Here is a 24,886-nt window from a genome sequence, read left to right as displayed (position 1 = left end):
CAGTGGACAGAGTCATTAATAAAAGCTGAGATACTTTTCACGAGAGGATGTGCTAAGGCATTGTGCGAACAAAGATCGGAAAAGAAATATGAAAAGTCAGAGAATGAGAAAGAACTGGAAGATAACATGAAGACAGGTTAAAGGGCATTTACAAAGACATCCTCATAAAATAAGTAGCTCATTAAGAATAAGGAAAACTGATGTCTCTGCAGAGCTAAACAAAATGAGCTGTCTTATTGTAAAGCACATCCGTCATTTTAGGATGTACTGTGAATGTCTCTGTGTTACAGAGACACTGTGGCCAAACAGTAATAATCACTTAAAATAGGCCACATTAACCTGCAGTTCTCTAGGGCGCTGGCCTGGTTTCATCTGAGGAGGAAGCACAACGGGCCTCTACCTACACAAATGCATGGTAAAAATCACCCAAAGACACTTTGTTACAGTAAAAGATAAAACAAAAAAATATTCTCGGTAAATTGATTGATTGTTGGGTTTTTTTTGTTGTGGAATTTAACAACGAGACCGAGGCAGCTGACAGGAATTTCTGATGAAGAGTGAGCTTTAGAGATACATTTGAATAGACTCAGACGCTGATGAGGAAGACATTTGAGAGGAAGTTATTTTGAACTTGAGTTTGAAGACAAGGTGTATTGAGTTTATTGAGACAAATAAAATCCTCAGTCAAGATAAAATGACACAAAGGATTTTTCAAAACTGAATTTCTAAAATAGAAAAACCCAAATGTTTTCTCCTCCAGAGACCTAATATGATTTATCTCGACAGGCAGACATCACTGCTCTATAATGAGGAAAAGCCTGCTATTAGAGGAGAAAAAATACAAATATCTAATGTTTCTAATTAACCTTAAAAGGCATGAAGCCATGCAGGTTTGGGGTAAAGTGCATAAGGGGTATCACTGAATGCAAAGTAACTCCAGCTAGTTTTATTTTGATAAATATGGTAAATAACAAAGGGAAATATGCACCTTTTTGAAAAAAATCAAAAACAAATTTATGTGGCAAGAGCATTGCCACATAAAGAAAATCACTTATTTTGAACTATAGTTCTTTGTTTTTTGTCATTCAAAAATAATTCTAACTGCTTTGTGCATGATTGTTACCACTCAGTTGCTTGGTCTTTGGTTTGCAGAGCAAAAGTATTTTGTTTTACACTAACCTGCCAATTTGCACCTAAAAATAAAGGCATCTTTTGTGTTTACAATCTGTTTAACATAACAATTTTCATATATGTTCAGCTATATACACACCGCCCTCTTAAGTGGCGTTCAAAAAGCCATTTCCACTGATAGTCTATGTAAACATGCATTTTAGGCTTCTATGGAAAAAAACTCTTGCATTCATGCATGGCAATGCAAGTGTTATGACCGTTTTTGGGCTCCATGGACAAAACATGTCCATTGAACGCGAAAAGTCAAATCAGGATGAACTTCGACGAAGATTTGTGAGATTTACACCGCTTAAACATTTTGCATCAAGGCCCTTCCAAATGTAGGCGGTGGATTTACACTAGTATGGGGTAGCAAAGAGCCAGTATGAACACCATGGGCTAAATGTGAGTTCAAGAACACACGCCACATGCCCCGTTCCAACACAGCTTCGATCAGACTAATCTTTCCCAATTGTTTCCAATCCAATGCTTTAAGATGTGAGAAATCCCAAAACAAGACACCCAGGGCCAAAGCATCTTTGTATTGTAGTGTATTTGTCCAGCTTATAAACAGTGTATGACCTCTGTTGCTATGATCCTATCATTTGTAGATTTTCTTAATCTTTTAGGTGTTTTTGCATGTTTTCATTTCTTTTCCCCATTATTGCAGTTCTAAAGTAGCCAAAGAAAGAGGAAATCTCTTTAAATGACAGTCATTTAAATTGATTGTCTTGTATCATGCAGCTTCTCATCAAAATTAAGTGTTGGATTAAGTCGAGTAATGCCCTGTTCTCTAAATGAACAATGTGCGCTTCATTTGACTGTCTAGTACAAGCTGGACTAAAATTAGACCAACACTTTGCACCAAAAATAGACCCAGTGACTTCTTCAGCTTGACAATTTTTTGATGTCTATTCCCCACACAAGCATCTCCTTTTCCTTTCCAGAAAAGGAATGACTTATAGCTTAATTACATTGATCCATGCCAGCTTAATGAACCAATAATGTTAGCTTGCCATTGCCAAGAAAAGGCACTATGACATAATTAATGACTTACCGCTTACGTTGTCAGCACAACCCTTATCAGTTCATTATGCACCATCACTCAGTGAATTAAGAATCCTTATTAGATTACTTCACATTCACTTCACATGCTTTTTAGACATAATAGGTTAAACCTTAACTCAGCACCACCATGGTGTTCTCCATGTATAGTCCACTGATTCCCCACTTTTGCTGCCCCTAAAATACCACCATAGTGTGAATATGGCTCACACTGATACTCTGATAAGACATTTACTTGCAACAACAAAGGAAACTTTATTAAAACTATTTATCAGAAGAGGATACTTTAAAAACCTCAAGTGCTACATTTAAACGCTCACAGCTTAATCTGCAGCCCATCGATTTTCCTGGCTGCAGGGCAAAGTCTTTGCGAGGTTTTTATTTTTTTATTTTTTGTCCTGTCTATTAAAACTGCAAAATCTACCCTCAATGAATTTTAAACATCAAGGCTACTCCACGTATTCTGCTTTGGAACACTAACATCATTTATTTCTGCTTAAAAAAATGACTGTGCAGCAAGAAAATGACTGACAGAATTTTAAAAAAGCAATATCCTACAAAACAAGGCAAACTTTTCTCCGTTTAGGTAAGGTAAATGATAACGTCAAACATTTGCCTACAAGAGCATATTTACTGCCACCATTCTGACCCAAATGATAATGATAGCTATTAAGTCTGGTTTGTTAATGACATGTGAATGTAGTGTGACCAACTAGCGTGTTTTTATGTGGGCATGATATCATAATGGGATTAAGATGGCGTACCTAAACACACATGGAGATAAGGTCTTTGAGGCTTTATTTAAACACACTGCCTGCAACGACGGAGGTTCAGAAGCTGATGGGAAAACATGGATCTACCGTAATAGTTTTGGTTTGACAGGAAGAATGTCCCAAAAAGAATAAAAATAAAGACATTTTCGGTTTATTGATTTCATCAAAGGACACAGTCATAGTTGTCTAGATAAGCATAGATGTAAGCATATGATTCAATGACATGGAAGACGCTGAGCACATTTAAGCAAGTAGACATGGTCAGGAGAACCTGCTGACATTCAAGCAAACACTGAAAAAAATAAAGAGGTCACTATAATGACTCTGAACCTAATATGGCTGATGCTGAAGGGCATGCTTTCCTTTTCTTTTTTTTTATTCTGACCTTGTCATCAAAGAGTCAAAGCAACTCTGAGTAGACAACATTTTTCTGTCCTACACTTTGGTGGGCCTTTGTGAACTATAGCCTTAGAATCCTACTTTCATCAGTCTACTCCTGTCAGAAAAAATAGGGGGATCATTTAGTCATCTGCTACTGCAACACATCTCCCTCGGGTTTGATATGCCATACACTCAAAGACTGACTTGTTTGTATTTAACTGCGATGAGCGGTTTATGTCGCTATAACCTTTGCCCAGTCCCCTCTTTGGCATTTAATGTCCCCAAAGTGTTTGCATAAGAAAATTGCTATTCTATGCATGTTTCTTTTATTTCTTGACTCATTCTGTAAAAATTCTTTAGAGGTTAGTCCATGAAAATCACAAAATATCTTTAGAAAACTTTCAAATCCTCTTGATTTACAGTAGAGATTGGACTCTTTGGACATTTATTGACACAATTCTGAGTGAAAGCAAAAATATATTATTATTATTATTATTATTATTATTAGTATTTATATTACTACACTCATCTATCTTCTTCCATCCGGGACCGGGTCATAGGGGCAGCAGTCTGAGCACAGATGCTCAGACTTCCCTCTCTCTTTTACAAATTTGATATTTACTGATGTATAGCTGTCGATAAAGGTTTATTTATTGTGGGCATTGTATGGGTTTTATACAAATATTTGTGTAATGTCTTGCCTTTGTTTGCAAAATTTGATAATGTTTTTATGTAAAGCACTCTGAGTAACATGAGTTGTAAAAGTGCTATACATACAAATAAACTTTGATTTGATTTCCTCATTACAGGCGTGTTACTTTTATATATCTTAGTATTTGAATTTTGCTTCATCAACATTATTTATTTTGCTAACATTATTTTCAATATGATCATAAATCCCATTATACCCTTTCATTTGTAGTTGTTGTTGTTTTTGTGTGTAGTTTTCAGTTCTTGACCAAAAATGTGACAAATATTGCATACTTTAAAGGGTATCTTTGTGCTTAGTTGTTCAAAACAGCCGTTTCTACAGTAAATTTTGCAAGTTAGCACAGGATGTCATATCATTTTATTTCAATATTACCAACACACTAGAAAGATTAAAAGTAAAAGTCCTTCCTGAAATGAATCAAGCAGTTTTTCATCAAAACAAAGCAAAACGGCATAAAATTAGCAACTTAAAAAAAGGACGAAATTGAAGACCAAAAAATGTTGTCAAACACAGCTCGGGAAATTTCATCAAAAAAAGGAGGAGAACAAGCTAGGTATGAATTTAGGCTTTCATTTCCTCTGATGGGCTTCAACCAGCTTCATTTTTATGTTATCATAAATGGAGATCTGAAAAGGAGATAAACTGTATGATAGCTTCCTTTAAAAGATGACACAATTTCCCTAGGTATTAATAAAATTTCGGCGGCACTTTGTAACCAGAAAATAGCAGAGGGGGAAACTGTAAAAAGCATCCCCTTTCAATGATGTTGTTGCATCTCTGCTCACAGAAACTGGCGTCTCACTTCACCCCACCTCACTTCACCTCAGCTCTTCAGAGACACAGAGGATTCAGCGTGGTTTGATGTTGAATGGGAAAAAAGATAGAGAAGCTGGACTATTTAGCCTCTAATGCAGCTCTGTAAGATTACATAACTCTGCAGATTTGAAGCCTTATTTTCAGAGCTGTATGGCACCAAAGCAAGTCAATATCTTTAATTTTGCTTGTACCTATTCAAATGTCTAACTGAAACATTTGCTGTGAGTCTAAAAGCTTTTTTTTTTTTCGAAGAAATGCACTACCAATTTATAGAAAATATTAAAAACAGTATAGTGTAAGTTATTTATTGAGATTTTAATACCTGTGTTGTTCCTAAAAGGCCCAGAGTCTGGTCCCTGGCTCTGACTGAGACTCCTCATGGTGCCCTTGTTGTGGTACACCCGTTCCTCATAAATGGGATCTATGTGGTGCTCTGGGGACCCCAAGGGACGAAGGGGCTCTTGACTATGCTGACTACTATAGGAACCACGTGAACCTAGAGAAATGAAAAAAAAAAAAAAGCAAAAAGTTCAAATGGACAGGAAAAGAGGATGAAAGAAGAACAGTGTGAGAGGGAACGTGTAAGCGGAAGAAGAGGAGGACAGGCGTTGAGGGAGTAGGATGCAAGATAAAGAATAAAAAGCATCAATATTACAATCATAAAAGCATGTTTTAAAGACATAAAATCCAAACAAAAAGAAGAAAAAACTTCAAATATAATAAAAAGGTTGAAAAAAATGATTACAAATTGGATTCAGCAATGACAAACTCCCATTATTGAATTTGTTGGTGTACCTGTCTGTTTTCACCTTGCGCCTTTATTCTGCTGACTACAGCTCTGTTTGTTTGTAAGCATGTTTGTTTGTAAGCATGTTTGTAGGACTGGCAGCGGGAAGGGAGAGTTACAGCAGCACTAAATCAGGGGCACAGAAAAGAAGTGACAAAAAATACAGACACACTACAAGAAGTAATGAGACAGGATGAAATACGGCTCGGCTGAGGGAGACAAATAAAGAGAATAATGCCTTTTTTTTTTCAATCTCAATGAAACACATTGCCGTTCATCAGCTGGAAAGTAATGAGATGCAGTGTCCTCCCCCCACAATCCTCTCTGCTTGCTCTGTGTTTGGCAGGAATCCCGCAGACACAGGAAAAAGGGGAAAACTGACAGCAGGCACTTGTTCATAGCACAGACGAACAAATGTTAGGCAACGGCCTTCCCTCTGAACGTGCAATCAGGAAAATTAGGATAGGGCAGAAAAAGGCCAAGCTCTGGGAATAACAGACCAGTCAGAAGGGCTTAGCTGTTGGGATATAAAATGAACTCGCATGCAAGGACAAACCTAGAAAGCTTTGCGAAACAGGGATGGTCTAGCGGAACTAATGTCTTATCGTTTCATATTAGGTCTCAGTCAACTGCAAATCGTGTCCCAAGGATTTTCCAAAAGCATAAAGGGACATTGCTCTAAGATTTTATCATTTCAGCTGCAGCTGATCAATTTTGCTCCAACTTTCCAGCAAAACACTGATTTATAGAAAGCGTTGCAAAGAAAAAAAGGAAATCAGGAGGAAAACTCCAGTAGAAATATAGAGCATGATTGTCTTTATTCTCTTTTTATAAAATACAACTAAACAAACAGCCTCCATGGACTGTACTGATATTAATGACAACCCCTTTAACTTTGTTGAATTGTGGCTACAAGGTCACACATTTAAAGCCTGATGTTTTCTCACACTGCAGCACCATGACAGCAAGAAAGGTGAAAACGTTTGTATTTTCTAGGAGTTTCTGACCTTTTTTTAAAATTAGAGTGATTTTGTGGGAAGAAAAAGGAAACAGGAAAAAAACAAGTATGGTCTGAATATGCATGGAAGAGACACAGAAACACCCAATAATAGCATTACTCATCCCAGCACTCTGGTTTTCCTCTCATGTGTTTTCATATTATCAGTATTGGTGAGATGGTTTTATTCCGTTGTTTTGTTTTTTTTGCATTCTCCAATTGTTCAAACCCGACTCGCTTGTAAAATATACTGACCTCATTTCAAAAGAAAGAACCTAAAGAAGAGAAAACATAATGATGCAAAAAAACGGAAAATAAGGCAGACATTTTCACTCCTGATGTTTCACAAGTAAATATTAGATCAAAAAGGAGAACAAGAAGTGTATAGTTCAATTTGAAAAAAAGAAATAAGAAAAGGAAAGAAGAAAAAAAGACAGAAGATAAAGCATAAAAACTGTCAGCAAGGTAAAAGGGATTGGTAGCTTACTTCATGTACTTTACTAACTGAGCAATATTTATTATTTATCATTTTATTGGTTTCTAATGAACTGTTTTAGAACTGTTAAAACCTCAATGCTACTGATGGTATTAGGGAGATTTTAATCATCATTTCCTTTTGTACATCCAGCAAAGGGAGGCCATGCCCAAGTGGCATTTTACAACTGTGTGAAAAAGCTCCATTGTCGAAACACTGCACTAAAAACAGCTTTGATTGGTAATGGATCCCATTCAGATTCAGTCAGTTTAGATTCAAATTGTTGATCAATTTAAAGAAACACACCTCCCTTAGACCTTAATTTTAAATATACGAGAATGGAAAACATGGTATTAAATTATTTTGTGAAAAATTATACATTGCCAGTGCCACCAATTTGTTCCATTGACGTCAAGATTTAAACAGAAACGTTTAACTTTTCTAATTTGTTAAATCTCCAGTCAAAAACAATGATTTCTAAAGTTCAACATTTCTAAGAAAAACAATCTTTACAAGCAGCAAGTCAACAAAATTCACATCAACTTCTACTGTTCAATGGTTTATCAAGCTGTACTTCACCTTTAACATTTGCCATTTCAAGGCTGACATTCAGCAACTCGGTTTGGAAGAGACAAATGGAAAATTGACTTCCTTGTCAATTAAACTCCAAGAGAAAAGTGCGAAGACACATCAATCCTATCCACCTGTTATCAAAACAGAGTGGGTGAAGGCGGAACCTTCCAGGTTTGTGAGGAAATTTAGCTTGAAGTATTCAGATATCCACCAAAATCAATTCACTAATCAATGCACCACAACTCATTGGTCTCTTTTTATCAACACAAGAAAGGAAGAAAAAGGATTTTTGGAGGCTTAATTTTCTCTCTGAAAGAACTCAAAGCGCCATTGATTTTAGGAGAATCACACATAGTTTGGGTTCACACATTTCTGCAAAGACAGACTGATGGGTGAAAAAATGTAAACTCCCACCTGCCAGACTTCCGGGTCTCTGCAGTGTAGCAGTGGCGTAGAGCTCGTGGGAAATCTTGTACTGGTCAGAGGCGTGGTGAGCTGCCAGACGTTTGGGAGACAGAGTGGCATAGCTCCCTATTCCCGAACTCATCTGTAAAAAAAAACAGATTTTCTTCAGGGTGTTTAGAATGTGCTGTAAATGCGATGGCAGTTGCAATAAAAAGCTTAAATTGTTTATAATATTTTGTTTATCGGCTAACAATGAATGTGCCTTCTTTTTTCAGATATAAGTTGACATCGTGCTCAAGGAATCAGGTGATGTAAGCACGTAGCAGTTCCTCTTTTCCATGTTAGTTTCCTAGTAACTGCTGTAAAAAATCTATTCAATCTGTGCACTTTTGATTTCTGAAGGAACCTGCGTTCAGCTGCACAGGAAAATCAAAAGTGACAAGAAGTCAAACACAGCAGGGAAAACATCAGATCGATTTTAATTAGAAAAAACACAGAAAATGAAAATCTATGGTTGCATAAAAAAATAAAAAATAAAAGTCACTATATGAAACTCATCGCCGGTAATCCCAAGAGCAAACAAGCAAGGACAAAATGAATCATTAATACCGTCTTCAAGCAGTGATGAAGAACCAGGAAATAATAACCGTGTAGAAATACCTTTCAATCCAAGAACCCTCATTTTACGTTATGAGTGGAGTCAAAAGTCAAACCACCCTGTTGATACTGCAATCCTATAGAGGAGCTAGCAGTTATTTAGAAGTGGAGGACATTCTCTGTCTATTCTGAAATTTTAATAATTATACGTTAAGGAGATTATTTTTATAGTAATCATCCAAAATATCAACAACTATTACATCCATTTGCTTTAAAAATGTTTTTTTCTGAGTGTCTTTGTCATCCGTTAAAATGTGTATGATTAAGTTTTAGATATCGGGGGGGGGATAAACAGTTTTGATCAAGTGTAAATCATAATTTCTTATGCTGTTCAGCTATACATGCTCTGAGCACAGGTGCAGTTTGTTATCTTGAAAGCAATTATTGCTTGTAGAGCTTTAAAGTGAAGGAATTTCTGTGATGCTTCTCTTGAATGAAGAGGATTTTTGCTTGGTGTAGTACAACATATCATACCTGATGGAGTGGGGATGAAGATGAACTGCCCCCCACTCCTGATGCTGATGAGTTAGGTGGAGATGCTACCCTTAAGGGTGAGCCACACCCTCCCGCTGTTGTCACAGCAACTGTAGTGCTAGGAGATAAAAACAGACAATGTGATGGTAAATGTTAAAGAAAAGTAGCCTAATAAAAATCCACTTTACTACACAAAAACTTCTGAGTGCCAGTCATTAACTGTTTTATAAATATTGCTGATCAATTATTTATTTAAAGATTATTTTTTTTATTATAATAAAATTATTAAAAACAAACAACTCCAATGCACTTACAGTTACCAAAACACAATGTTCAACATACATAACAGAATACATTTATTCAACAAGATGTAAAATAATTAGAAAGACCACATTTATTTCTTTTTTCACGAATGTACTTCTACATTCACCCCTGGAATCCAAGAAACCCCAGTATCAAGCTGTGAAAAAGAGGAATACCTTATTTTATTGATTAAATACTAGGGCTGCTAAGCTGAAAAAAACAAAAAAAGATTTGCAAAACAATGACATGCCGTTCATAATTTACATCACAAACCTTGTGATTATGTAGAAAATAAGATTCATTGAGCCTCTCTTTTTTATAAAGTTGTAGTGCCAATAACGTTCTAAATTAATCAGTGTTTAATAATAATAAACATTCTTGTCTGATACAAATATTAAATCTTATTTCAAGTTGTAATGCCACTAAAAAACTGTTATTGAGATAATTTTATTGCTAAGTCAGCACTTTATGTAGACCTGTAAGTACTTTTGCTTTAACTGTTTAATATTCAACTTTGCCTCCTGGTTCATACTTTCCATTAAGTTATGTTAATGTTTACAAAGTAAGTGCAAAAATGATAAGTCAGGTCCCTTTGTTATGAACTACTGTAAAAAATAAAATGTTGTCTCAAAAAGTAAAAAAAAACTTCCTGTTTGAACAAAACACTTGTATTTACCTGTATGACTTAGCAAGTCGATTTAAAGAAGACTGTTTGCTGGGGGAGGATGAAGAGGAGGAAGGCAGACGCTGAGTTGTAGAGTGACCAGCAGCGTCAGAGGCCGATCCCAGACGTTGGTGTTTACTGGGGGAACTAGATCCGGAGCCTCCTCTTCCAGTTAGAGGCGAACTGACGCGCTGGGAGGGCAAGGTGGAGCTGGAGTAATAGATACCTGGAATTTGAGATTAGAAAAAAAATACCTAAAATTAGGATTCTTTGGTGAGGTAAAGTCAAAAGAAACTAGGAGCTGCATTTCCAGAAGAAAATGCAGGGTTGAATGTTGCTGAATGAAAATGAAACTTAAAGGGTAATAATCGTCAAAAAATAAAAAATAAAATAAAGAAATGATCAAAGTTGACCACGGAGCGTAATATGCAACATGGTAATGTTGCAGGTTTGATTCCCGCCTTGCCCGCCCATGTGTCGAAGTGTCTTTGGGCAAGACACTGAACCCCTCCTTGCCTCTGATGGAAGGTTGGTGCCAGCACCAGTGTGTGAATGTGTGAATGTGTTTGACTGGGTGAATGGGTCTGTGACTGTAAAGCGCTTTGGGCCTTCGAGGAAGGTAGTAAAGCGCTATATAAGTATACGCCATTTACCATGAAGAAAGTGAAAACAGCGGTAACAAAAAATATATTTTTGTGAAAAATGCGGGCGCTTGGTGTCGAACCAGCGAGCTTTCAGCCCCACAGAAAGAAGCAAAGGTTTTCAAGGATTCCCCATGTATTTCAATGAAGGCAAAAATCCTGGAAATCCTGGAATATCTTGAAAAGTTCAAGGATTTGAAGGACCAAAAGTCATAACTGGAAAAAGCTGAAAGAGCTGAACATTTTAATAGTTGAATGGTTAAAATAGCTGAAAAATTGTAGGAGTTAAGTGCCAAAAAAAAGCGTTAGATACTATAATAAATAACGAGAAACAGGAAAACAATGTGTTAATGCTTTATAGAATTTAACCAAATATAAAACTTGAATATTTTGTGTTCTTGTGAGCCTCTTCGGACCCCTTATCTCACTAAACCAAGTAAAATGCTCTGCTACCATAGCTCAAGAAATAAAGTTAAATATATTATAGGTGTCATGTTTTTAGAAAATTTAAATTATTTTCTTAAAGAATACAACAGCAACATTCCAGTGAAATGTGTATTGTTATTGGTAATAACAAACCTTTTTTTTTTTTTTTTTTTTTTTTTTTGCAGCAACAGCTTGTTCTTTAGACTTCAGGACTAAAAATACTTCCCACTAGTAAATAAAATTGGGTTACTTTAAAAAAAAACCTGTTGCCGAATAGCACTTTTTTTATGTGAGTCATCAACCTAAGGAGTTTTGGATTTTTACCATTTACAATATTTAATGCACTACATATTTGGGATGTTGTTTGATGTTGAAGAGATGCTGCATTTTTTAAATGATTTACTATAAAGAACATGTACTTTGAAAAGAAAAGAAAGTAAGTAAAGGAAGAAAATGGTCAGATCATATCCTCACCTGACCCTGCCCCAGTTTGTGATGGTTGCTGCTGGGCTGCACGATTGGACGTCACCTGAAGAAATACAGAAACAAATACAAAAAAATAAGTAAGAAAAATAAAACGATGGCAGAAGGAAATCTATTTTTATAATGTGTAATTGATGGAGTACCTAAATAAAACAATACTGTTTATAAAATGTTTCAAAGTGGAAACAATAAGCAGTGAATCTATAAACCACTAAAACTGTTCCCGACAGGATTCTACTTGACCTGCAGAACAGCTAAGTCTTTCACTGATTGTGCCTAAAATCATCACCTATGGAGAAAGGCTGCCACCTATGCTACTTAAGATGGTTACAGTATATTCATCTTTAAATGTCAATAATCTGTTGTAATATGAACTCAGAGTTTAAAACAAAATTATTTAAATAAATCTGTGTGCATTTTACTATCAATTGTCTTTTATAGGGTAATAATCCATACTAGGAACTCAACAAGAGCCATTAGTCTACATTTGAGCTATTTTTTCTAGTGTGAAGGAGTGAAACGATCTTCAAATTTTGACTCTACCTCTGCTGTGTACCCCCACATCTTTGAATGCAGCAACTTTGCGCGGTGTAATCAAATGATTAGTGTGAGTTCATTTAAACACAAAGCCTAGCACATTACAATACAAATGAAATAAAAAAATGTTTTTTGCTAGATTAAGCTTCAGTTGTAAAATAACAAGTCGTTCAAGGGTAAAGTCACAAAAGCACCGTTTGCTAAAATAAAGAAAAATGAAAAACAAAAACAGAAATATTCTTTAAAGTTTTTTTTTTAATGTTTTGCCATTTGTAGGCTACTGTTTTTGCACAGCGATAACAGTTTTCCTCTTTTTGTGAACAACATTTGTTGTAAAGCATTTTGAATTAACTAAAATACATAAAAACAACAAAACACAAAAGGTTTCAATAACATCAACTATTGATAGAAGAAAAACAAACATACTAAAACAGAAATGAGAGAAACAATACAAATTAGAGCATGTTTATCATTTAGCAGACTTGGTTATATGAATTACTGAGCGGGTTTGTATAAGGAAAGAGATCAGAGAGTTACTGCAAGTCGAGATAATTTAAGGACTCAAAAATGAGCTAAATGTGCAGGACGCCACTGGAGCGGTGAAAAGATTACTACAAATCTTGCCACTCAAACTTGCTCCAGTGAGAATACAACCAGCAGGGTTTTGGACATAGAGGCACAGGAGGGACAACTATCAAATCCTGTTGTACTGTAATTTGTTCAGGTTTGTGTTACATACATTTGTAAACGTTTTCGGTGGTGAATCTGCTGCTGTTCAACTGTGCAGAAACATGAGTAGATAAAAGCATGATGGCTCAGCAGATCTACCTGGGATAACTGTAGTGGAAAGCAGAGACAAACTGTTTCCCATTATGTATTTGATAGCTTTTGCCTGCTTTCCAGTAGGCCAGCAGTCTGGATATCTTTTGAAAACAACAACATAGAACTTTTGAAATATCTATAGTGCATTAAAGAAATGCAAGTTCTGATGACGAACAATTTATGAAAAGATTCTATACTGACATTCAGTTAAAAAAAAAAGAAAAAAAAAAGTCTGTACCTTAAAAGCAGATATGCTGCTGCGTGAAAACATTTACTACCTGAACTAAAATATTAATTTATAATATTATATATATATATATATATATATATATTTATATATATATATATATTTATATTGGATGCACCCCACCCCTTTCTATTCACTCCTCACCCCATCACTGAATAAATATATAAAATTTTAACAAACCACCAAACTTTATTTGCATTTTTTCCCCACTGATAGCATTGTTGTAGCATCATATTTGTCATAAAAACCAGAGAAAGGATAGATCAAAGATACCCTAAACCTGAACTAAAAACTGAATCCAGGAATTACTGTAATTACAGGCATTTGCCACCGTGTGCAACAGTGCACCATCCAGGTCCCAGCGACACCCGTGATGATGTAGGTGTTTCAGAAGAGTGCTAGACTGACTAAAACACACTCAGGCAAACAAAAGATATTTTTAACATACCAATTGTTCCCAATGGCATGTTTGTCATTGTTTTGACACCAAGGCAAAGATGGAGCAAGGCAAGGATAAAGCCTCTCAGCTCCTCCTTTCCCAAAAGCAGGGCGTCCATCAGCTCTAGGACAGACTTTCTAAATCCAGAAAGCTCGAATGTGTACGTCTCTCTGTCTTTGTTTTAGGGGAAAAATTACTTCATTGACATTCAGACCTCAGGTCAAGGGCACAGCTATGCACAAAAAGCCAGTAAGAAGGATTTTAGTGTATTTGCTGGCAACCAAAAGTGATCCTGTGGAAGAAAGAGCAGCTACTTTAAATTTGTACTGCAAAATTTAAGGGGACATTTATTCCAAAAGCACCCAAATTATATCCTATATGAGGCCATGGTGAAGCAGGAACGAGAATTATTCACCCTAACTGCGGTGGATTCGCAGAAGTGAGCAGAACCCACAAACCACGACTCAAACAGCGAGTTACCTTTGGGACTTAACCCATGTTTAGCCCGGAGCACTCCTTTATGAATGTCTTTCTTTGCCTCCGATAGCCCTGAGTTTATACAGAGTCAAGGCACACTGCCAAGTCTGGATTTTGATCGCTTCACACTTCCTGGTGATTCACTGTTTGGCAGGGATACTTGAGCTTCTGCGCAGACATTCATGGCAACTCCCACTGCGCAAGGACATGCAGCCATAGACAGAGAGTGGTGGCTGGGTAAATGACTTTTCATCTACACCCAAATTACTTCTTTAAAGAATTGAGCCCCAAAGTAAAAGTTTAAAAACAACATGGTTACCTCAAAACGTGAAAGACAACATAATTTTAAGGCCAGCTATTATTTACTGCATTTTTTTAAAAAACGTTAACATCCCCATCAATATGTACAGACCTGGGAGTGTAAAGTCTGTTTTCTGTATTTGACATGTCGCTTTAGAAGCAGTGAGAAGCAGTCATAGATGTGCTCCACCTTTGGGTGGTTTAACCTCAATCCAACCTCTTAATGTTGAATGTTAAACTGGGATGCATTGGATCCCGTTTTTAGTCTTTGCTATGACTCAGTTGTGGATTTAAACCACCAACACCTATGCTAAGTTCACACCAAATACACCCTTAGCAGATAATCTTCACGCTGGCCATCTACAGTTGGATGAGGCTTGGTGCGAAATGTTGAAGCGGAGCAAATCTTGAGAATCTTGCTCTTGGCTATTTTTTTCACAGCTCTGTTTTGATGTATGAAAGACTTGGTCTTGCCGGGCACAAACCACAAATATTAATTTCTCCTCCATGATCAATTTTCGAACAGTTTTGAACATTTCTGAGAGTTAAAAGGGATGCCATTTAAATCCGAGTCCCAGACTGGTCAAAATTCAAACCTGTTTTAACTTTCAACAGGCATTCAATGGCTGCACAGTTTGTACGTAGAGCCCCAAACCAGTCATAGAAACCTGTGTAGTGACCCGTGAAATGGGGGAGCTTTGAACGCGGAAGCCCAAAACACAAGTTTACATGTGTTTACATCAACTTTTCATTGGAAGTAGACACTTGAATACCTGCTTAGGAAAGTAGTTTGAGAGTGGGCGCTACGCCACTAGGACACTGAAAGGTAGAAAGGAATGTATTCAAGTAGTGATGCAACTCCACATACACTTCCAAAACGTTTTAAACCCGATTCAGAAAGACATGTATTACACTTGCACTGTTACTTACTATAAAATACGTTAAAAACCCAACAAGACAACATTTTGCAGATTAAACCTTTGTATTGCTCATGAAAACGTTTCTTTAAATGTATATGTGTATGTGGTATTTTGAAATTTCAAAGTGCTTTTGAGCTTGACCCTCAAAGCTGTCACATGTGGATACCAAAGGCTGATTGAACTGAGATCACTAAAGTGTTTGTCTAATGATTCTATTGATCTTGAAAGCTAATTTTCTTTTAACTGCTTATAAACTAACAAATGTGGACTGATAACGAAATGGGATCGTGAGACTCGTAGTCTTGATTAATGGATTTAAAGACAGATAAGTAAAAGGATGTGTAAATAAGTGATGAGTAAAGGATGAATTGCAGGCTGAGGTGAATAACAGAGAGAAAGCCTTATACACTCTGTGAGGGAGTACACTTTCTTGATTCTGCTGTATGTCACCCTGTAGTTCTGCCTCTTTTCTCCTCCAGTCAAACACTGGGATGTTTGAGGTGCCATGTATCCATGCATTATTAAAGCATGGCCTCTCAGGGTTATAAATATCCTACAAAAGAGCACCAACAAGCCAGCTATTAGATGGCTCTCTGCCTCTTCTCCAGTCATTCATTCCAACTTTAATCAAACGCATTGACGTGGTCACTTGAAGAATGCATGTGGAAACCACTCCTCGCGCACACCTAGGTTTACAAAGCAGCAAACACACCACACATATGTGCATATGCAGCACATGTATGCAGGCTAGACCTGCACATCTCACAGTGCTGGCATGCCCAAAGCTATTCATGAGCAACAAGCCTTGCTGACAGCAGTAGCCCCATTACACTGACAAGCCCAAAACATCAGAGGAGAATACACACAAACAGAGACACAGTCAGTGGTCAGAGATGATGAGTGGAAAGGACAAGGAAAGAGGACTGGAAACACAGAAAAAACAAGAAAGTTCATTGTTCTTTACTTGTCGGTATATCGTTATATCTTTTTGTTTTTCCGTCTCTTAAGTTCAAGTTGTTGAAGGAAACAATGCAAGCTTTTATCTAAAACTGGTTCTGCTTGGTTTTCATGCAAATAGACAAACAAAAAAACATTAAATGAAAAGCAAAATATCCCCTCTTGAAAACGCAACCTTAGGGGGAACATCGCCTTCTTGCACAGGTGATGAGGAGATTTTCAAGAGGTGTAATCGAGAGCGCTTCTTCTAACTTTTAATTCATAATCCTCTTTCACAAATGGAACATTTGTTCCAGACACTGGAAATATTTTTAATGAAGCACTGCAGCTGCTCACTGATTAGGCAGATGTGTGGGTGTCTGCTAGTCCATGTGTGTACACGTGTATGTGTGTTTGCAGTATGCATAGTGCATCTGATATGTTAGGGACCTGAAAATTAAGAATAATTGGCTGAAGGCTGTATAATAATTACAGGGGTTGCCTCTCTAGTAACACACTGCTGTGATTAATATATCGCTTTGCATCCAGCTTTACTTGTGAAGTCCTTATGAGGAAGATGCTTTGGTGAGATCTCTCTCTGTGCTTCCTTCCCCTCAGTTTCTGAGCAGTTCTCTTCCTCTGAACAAGTCTTCCTCTGTCTTTCACCTCATTAAAATGGAGGCAAAATGCAAAAAAGCCAGCTGCTGCAACTGGACTTAAGCAAAGCTAATGATTAGGAATTCTTTAAAAATGTGTACTTTGACAGTTCAAACAGCCTCAACAGCTATGATGATAAACAGTTCCACATGCAGTGACAGTGCTGGGAGTTGCTTTCACTATGTAACATCCACCTAGTCCTTACAAGGTAAAATCAAGTAAATTTAGACTCTCACTTCTGTTTTTTTTATTTTACTTTATTTTTTTGTGAAGGCTTCTGATGACAGTTACCAGTGTTTTTTACCGACTCAAACTTAGTACGACTGCATGCTTAAGTTCATGCAAAATGCCAGTTTGTTTGTAATTCTGATTAATCTTCCTGACTTAGGCAAAATCTGCATACTTATTTTCTTTGCATGCTGCTTTTTTTTTTCTTTCTTACCTGATTGTAGCTGCGCACGGCTCCTCCAACCTGCCCGCTGCGCTGATGAGTTGCTGCAGAGATGCTGTCGCTAAGGGCGAGGGTCTGGTTGCTATGGTAGCTGGCAGAGTACTGAAGCGAAGCCTCCGGGGTGGAGTTGAGCTGCAAGGAACTCTGGGAAAGAAGAGCCGGTCCTACCAGTTGAGACAGGAGTGGTGTGTGGTTGGTTTAGAGGTGGGGGGGGGGGGGGCATGTTAAGTTTGTGTGTGAGAAAGAGAGAGTGAGAGATTAAGAGTGAGAAGGAGAGGGGGTGTGAAGGGACGGGGGGGGGGGGTATTGAGAAACGAAGAGTGAAATAGGGAAGAGAGAAAGAGCAGCAATTTAGAGCAGATAGTGCAGCAGTGCAGCACTCTGTGAGTTGAGATGGCATACATAATTTATTAGCAGAGGAAGGGAGAAACAGAGGAACACAGAGAATGAGAGGAGGAGGAGCAGGGAGATGTAGAGAGAGGGAGAAGGAGGGCTCAGAAGAAGAAAATCGTGATGGATAGAAGTTTTAACAAGTTATACAATACCTCCTCAAACGTGTTGATTTTACAACAGATCTACGTTTGACTTTTTATTTTCACATGTCAGGCAAGGAAATGGATTGAGATGCTAATCAATTAGCAGTCTCTCATTTTTTTGTCTTTTAATGAGCACTGCGCGTTAATGGAATTTATTTCATATACCCTAATAGGTTAAGCACTAATAAACTTCACGATGTGAAGAAAATGTGCTTTAAACGGCGATCAGGATGCATTTAACTACATGCACACGCCTCTGGTAATTGAGTTTAAGAACCGCATGCTCCTACCACCTGATTTAGCTGCTGCTGTGTCAACAAATAATAATCCCAGAGCTTGCCGATTCCTGTGCTGTGCAACTCAAACTGATGATCTGGACTGAGAATCTCGGAGGTGCCTTTTAATATGAAACATCTTAAAAGCATATTTAAGGGGTGATGCAGTAGTTTGAAGGGAAACACTTGTATAGTGTTTAGTTAGAGGTTTGGGTTGCATGATATTGTAAGGCATCCAGTGGCAGAGCTAAGGGGGTGGTAAGGGGGGAGGATACTTTGTAGGGGTGGCCAAAATAGTAAAACTACAGTTCTTTTAGCTGAGATGCTTTTCTATTGTAAATTTGCGTCGTAAATGAATACAATTACAATGCAGTATTCTTTATTAACAAATAACAGTAACAACTAACTACTACCTATCTAACAAACTACTAATGAACTAGCTATATAAGTGTTTTAGAATGACTGTGTATGTGTGTCAGCGTACTGCGTGTGTAGGAGGACGGAGGGCGCACAAGTGTGTTGGGCGTGCGTGTTGATTCTTCTGCAGCGGGCCGGTCTCCAGCTGCACGCCTGGCTTCACCTGTGCTCTCTGGTACAGACATCTTCTCAGAATATTATATTATATTATAAACGAGACTACAGACACTTTGTCACCTTTTCTAGCAGCCATGAAGCCTGACACCCATGAAGAACAATGGGCAGGAGGCTCTGCCTTTGTTTATACAGACACGTAACATTGCGCTGCACAAAATAGTTCCCAAACAAAACATGTAGTGATATTCATCGCACTCTAACAGTGCACGTTCATGTTACAGAGTGAAGGAGAACGGTAATAAACCCCTCCCAACACAAAACCCTCCGGCGGGCGGCCGTGTTGCGCACTGAAGAACGCATGCAGCTTGTAATGGAAATGAATACAATGGAAATGAATAATTAGAACACAGGAAATTTGTTGTATTTCATCGCGAGACGGAAACTTCTGTTGTAGAATGAGAATGTGTTTCTGAAACCGCGCGCATTTGTGAGAAGAGGTCGCGCGCCGCGTGCAGCGTAGAGGCAGTGAGAGCCGCGCGCCGGCAAGAGGGAGAGAGAGCTGGCGCAGTGAGTGAAGGAGAACACTTATAAAAGGTTTACCCCAGAAACCCTTGAAGTCTGAGCACAGGACTAGCAGAAAAAGTAAATTATCAGTAAAGATGAATGTGTTTAATATGCTTATTATAGTTCCAATCACAAACCATATGCAGAACTTAAGAAAATGCGGTTATCGTCACACTCCTACGGCAAATAAACAACAGGGGTGAAGTGAATAATTTGTGGGGCTCATAAGATTTCATTCAAAATAATACTTTTATTTTTGCAATGCTTAAAAAAGCTTATACTGATGATTTTTTACCCTCTGGAACAAATACTGCTAATATTGATTCATAAATTGGGGAGCAAGTCTGGAAACTTTTTGCTGAGGGGGGGGGGGGGTCCCATTGCCCCCATGGCTCTGCCCCTGAAACCATCCATCTACACCATCTGTCTTTTTTTAATAAAGATGTGTCATCAGTCTTTTCTCCTTTCCTTATTCTGCTCACCATATTTTAAGGTTTGCTTACCTGTAAAAAAAATAAAGAATAAGGGAAAATTCATCTTGTACTTGCTTCTTATCTTTTCTATTGCCTCCACATTGCTCTTCTTCTCTTACCTCAGACACTTTCCTTCCCTAAGAGTCCGTGTGCTGTGAACCAGGATCAACTCCTCTGCCTCTCGTCTTTACAAAAGACTTGCCTTTTCTCATCTGGATTCATCTCTTGCTTTTTATGAATTATTAAACAACATTTTTGTGCTGTGTTTTGTGACAGAGCTCCCACACTCATCATCACTCAAACTTTGTTTGTTACTTTGCGTGTGCTTCGTGATTGAAGCAGTTTATGTGTCTTTCAGTCAAATTATTAGGTTGACTATAGCTACAAAGCTTGAGAGAACAGTTAAAAAAGCCAAAAAAATAGATTTTTGTTTTTGTTTTATTTGCAGGTAGAATTGATTAGAAACCCCATTTAAATAAATGAAAAAAGTTCCAAACATTTGGGTAACTGAAAATTGTAATATCTACAGTGACGTATGTACTTTTAAAATCAAATTATCTAACCCTGCATATTTGTTTTCCTTAGCTTTACATCACCTTTGCAAAAAGAGTGACCTACAGCTTGGTTGGTTTTCTCACATGAGCATCTCACCTCAGAACTCTCCAAAATGGCCAAAGGACGGCCAAAGAGACCACAGATGTTAAGACACAAAAGCTCTTCAACATACATGGAGAGTTCCATCCCAAATCCAGTATACTGAAACTGCATGCTAGCCGCAAGGAAGGAGGCCGAGGACTAGTGAGTGTGGAAGCCACTAACCAGGATGAAACATCCAAGATCCATGAATACATCACGCTCAAGGCCCCAAATGACAATTTACTCAGCAAATGTCTCAGGCAATGGAGAGCAGAGGATGCGGTGTTTGAGGACTGATCCTCATGGGAGGACAAACCCCTGCATGGGATGTACCACCGGACCGTAACTGAAGTGGCTGATATCAAGAAGTTCTACCAATGGCTAGAAAGGACAGGACTGAAGCACTCATCCTGGCAGCTCAGGAACAATCCCTGAGCACCAGAGTTATAGAGGTTTAGATCTACCACACCAGACAAGACCCAAGGTGTAGGCTGTACAAAGAGGCACCCGGAACAATCCAGCACATAACTGCAGGGTGTAAGATGCTGGCAGGGAAAGCATACATGGAGCGCCACAATCAAGTGGCTGGAATAATATACATAAACATGTGCGTAGAATATGAACTGGAAACCCCAAAGTATAAAATGGGAAACACCTCCAAAAGTTGTAGAGAATGAGAGAGCAAAGATCCTGTGGGACTTCCAGATCCAGACTGAAAGGAAGGTAATGGAACAAAGGAAAGCTGTTTTGGTAGATGTGGCAGTGCCAAGTGAAGGAAACATCAGAAAGAAAAAAACTTGAGAAACTGGAGAAATACCAGGGACTCAGAGAAGAACTGGAGAAAGCCTGGGAAGTGAAGGTGATAGTGGTGCCTGTGGTAATGGGAGCACTCGGGCAGTAAGCCCCCAGCAGGAAGAGTGGCTACAACAGATACCTGGAAAGACCTCAGATCTCTCAGTTCAGAAGAGCGCAGTGCTAGGAACAGCTAAGATACTGCGCAGGACCCTCAAGCTCCCAGTCCTCTGGTAGAGGACCCGAGCTTGTGTGAGTAACCACCCGCGGAAGAGTGAGAGAGGAATTTTATTTAAGCCTTGCTTATTTGGAGTTTTTAAAACGCGAAACAAATAAATAAAAACCGATTACAGTAAACCCTTGTTTATCGCGGGGGTTCCGTTCCAGAAAGACCCCGTGATAGGCAAAATCCGTGAAGTAGAAACCTCTATTTTAAAAAAAAATTATTATACAATTAAATACTCTATTATACATTGAAAAGAAAGAACAAACCATTTTACAGGCTCAAGCATTTGTTTCACAAATCAAAGTACTTTAAAAACGTTTTTTTTTCAACAAATAACTTCTGTACTGTACTGTCAAACAATAATTTTAATCATCAATTTGAACAGAAGGCTTCAAATCGCGGAGATTAGCCCCGCCCACTGCGACCCGAGAGTAATTGAATTAAACGGGAGAAAATTTAAAATGATCATGAAAAAATTACAAAGTACAAACGGACAAATAGTGGCTCAGGTGTATTTCAATGCTCTTCAGTCTGAGAAGCTGCAGTGTTTTCTCCTTCTCAAGCCCGCGGTGCAGCTGTGTGTGTTTGTTCGGGAGAAGAACATAGTGATTGACAGTTGGTGTTGGTCTTTTTCTATGGGTTTTAGAGAAACTTGAAATTGCAGATGATTTGCATGTACGTAATTTGGAAAGCTGATTTACGTACGTGTACATATTAAACTGCAACATTATTGACGCACAGGTAGAGAAGAAGCGGAGTGACTTTTTTAGCCAATCAGAATGCAGAACACAATGCACGATGCAAATCCGTGAAGTAGCGAAACCGTGAAAAGTAAACCGCGTTATAGCAAGGGATCACTGTATTAGCTTAGTATGTGTTTGTGTAAAAGCTTTGAAATCACATGAGTTGATCTTAGCAGGTCAGAAAATTTAATAGGTTCAAATTTAAGCTGCTCAACATATGATTCCTATTCCACAGATCACTGATTTTAATTTATCTGAGCTCCAAATCCTTTTGATTCAAATAAACACATTGCAATACTGGATCAAGAATAAATGAATACTCTTTTCTAAGAATGTATTTGATGATGCTGATTTTTATGTTAGGAACAAAGACAAGAATACAATAACAGCTTTTCCTGACTATGAAGGACAATGTACATTTGGTCATAAATGATCATGAATATTTAAAATAGCCCCTCTGTTGTAAATGTACCACACAGTTTAAGATGTCTCAACAACATGTCCATGTCTTACAGGGAGGAACAACAAAAGGCAAGATGATAACAGAGCTTGCACTTGTTTCATTTGCAATTGTAAGCATGCTCAGATGAAATAAACACTGTGGGGTTATAGCATTATCTTTGAACATTTATTCATGAGTTCTATTAGTCTGCACTGACAACTCACAAACAAGCAGATCATTTTAAAGCAAATGCTTCCTGATATTTGATATTCTCACATCTTATTTGATTATTGCTTGGCAATTTACAGTGCACCCATAAATCATGCACCCACATGAACGGTACATAGAGGAAATGTCAATTCGAGTTCATCTTGGTTCACAAAGTGAATCATTTGCTACACAAGAAAAGCAGCGGAATTTGGATTATAAAAGCAACCATATTTCCATTGGAAAAGAGAAATTAACTAAAACTTTTACAAGTACAATTAAAATTTCTCTTATTTTGAAATCTCACAATCTTTGTCTTAGAAAAGCAAACAGCAGAAGCTAATTAGGCAAATATATAAACACACACACACACACACACACACATATATACATATACACACATATACACACATACACACATACATATATATATATATATATATATATATATATATATATATATATATATATATATATATATATACATACATACAATAAATGCTTATTGTGCAACATGTAGAATCTCATCTTTGCAGACCATCAAACAGAGTCCAAGTTTTGAAAATGCCAGCCATTACAGCAATATCAGCCATCAAAAAGGTCAGCACACAATAAGTGAAATGGGAATGCAGTGTTCCAAAACCAATGACCTGAACAGAAAATGCCAAAGACCTCATACAGTACAGTCTACCTCTCAATCATCTCTGGAATTTGTTTATCAACAGCCAAAGTTCATATCGAATAGAGAAGTTGCCAGGAAGAAAAAAAAAAAAAAAAAAGAAACTTCAGGAGTTTTCTGTTGAGTTGGATTTAATTTGGCTTTGTGCCTGAGTTTTTTTTTTTTTTGCCTTTAACACTAAAAAACAATAATGATCCATCTGCTAAGATTAAAATTAAGAAAGGGACTTACGTTCTCCACTGTCGAGTATCCCTGATTCCTGAAGGGAACGAATACAGGAGTCCACCAGCTCCAAACCTGTGGTCAGCTCATCTTCAATGTCCTTCTGTCCATCTGCTGCAAAGACGAATTGGAACAAAGAAGGAAAGAAGTCAGTTTAGTGCCTTTGCATGTTTATATGCAGTCTATAGGCTGGAAAATTAAAATGCTTAAATCCCACTATGTGTTTGCTCTGTGCACACATGCAGAACAATTTGACAAAGTCACAAAACTCCACCCTGGGTAAGTGTTTTTGGGGTCTCCACATCATCTTTTGATTCATTCAATATACAAGTACATGGATACGAATTCCCAAAAAGTCAATGGCACACAAGCTGAAAGTGGTGTTTAGAATTGACAAAATCCATCAAAAATAAGACTGTCTTTTCAGTCACTTTTCCAATAGAGTCATAAAACACTACATGCACTTTTAAATTCTAAAAAGGCTGAAGGGATAAAGTGTCAGCACATGAGTAGATTGAAATATCTGTAATCTGTATATTCTTGCAGAATTTTACCTTGAGAGTTCCAGCGAAATTGGTCATCTGTTGAACTGTAAGGCAAAAAAATAATATCAATATTGAAAAAATAGGAACAATGACACTAAAAAAAAATTCGGAAGTATTGCATAAAACAATATATGAAACAAAATACAATCTTTATGTAGCCCCTTAAAAATGACCTGTGTCACACTCAAGGGCAGATAAAGGCATGGGCAACGCCACCCATAAACATCATGACTGCCCTTCCATATTTGATGGACTAAAACGATCCACAATTAACTAAAAGATTAAAAATTACAAATCAAAATATTTTTAAGAAAAACAACGCGCCAAAAAAAAAAAAAAACATAAACAAATAAATAAAAAACGATAAAATGTAAGGTTGGATGGACAGAGAGAGAGAAAGTGCAGCCTCAACAAGGCACAAACC

At 37.6% G+C, this 24,886-nt stretch overlaps 1 protein-coding gene across 3 annotated transcripts in view; it reads right to left on the bottom strand.

Annotated features, from left to right (window-relative positions):
• LOC101161591 (catenin delta-2) overlaps nt 1-24,886 on the bottom strand; it is a 141,461-nt gene that overhangs the window by 12,262 nt on the left and 104,313 nt on the right. The window contains exons 4-11 of one of the 3 annotated variants that reach the window (XM_023949965.1): nt 24,472-24,506; nt 23,927-24,028; nt 17,580-17,752; nt 11,794-11,848; nt 10,265-10,478; nt 9,286-9,403; nt 8,164-8,296; nt 5,240-5,413 (exon numbers count right to left, since the gene is read on the bottom strand). In XM_023949965.1, coding sequence (XP_023805733.1) covers nt 5,240-5,413; nt 8,164-8,296; nt 9,286-9,403; nt 10,265-10,478; nt 11,794-11,848; nt 17,580-17,752; nt 23,927-24,028; nt 24,472-24,506 — 1,004 coding nt within the window. Of the gene's footprint in view, nt 1-5,239; nt 5,414-8,163; nt 8,297-9,285; nt 9,404-10,264; nt 10,479-11,793; nt 11,849-17,579; nt 17,753-23,926; nt 24,032-24,471; nt 24,507-24,886 lie in introns of all 3 variants that reach the window. The other 2 variants (XM_023949964.1, XM_023949966.1) reach the window with 2 other exon arrangements.

Source organism: Oryzias latipes, chromosome 20 (assembly GCF_002234675.1).
Source record: "Oryzias latipes chromosome 20, ASM223467v1".
NCBI lineage: Eukaryota > Metazoa > Chordata > Actinopteri > Beloniformes > Adrianichthyidae > Oryzias > Oryzias latipes.
Note: the sequence above shows the minus strand (reverse complement) of the source record. Positions and strands in the feature narration are given on the sequence as shown.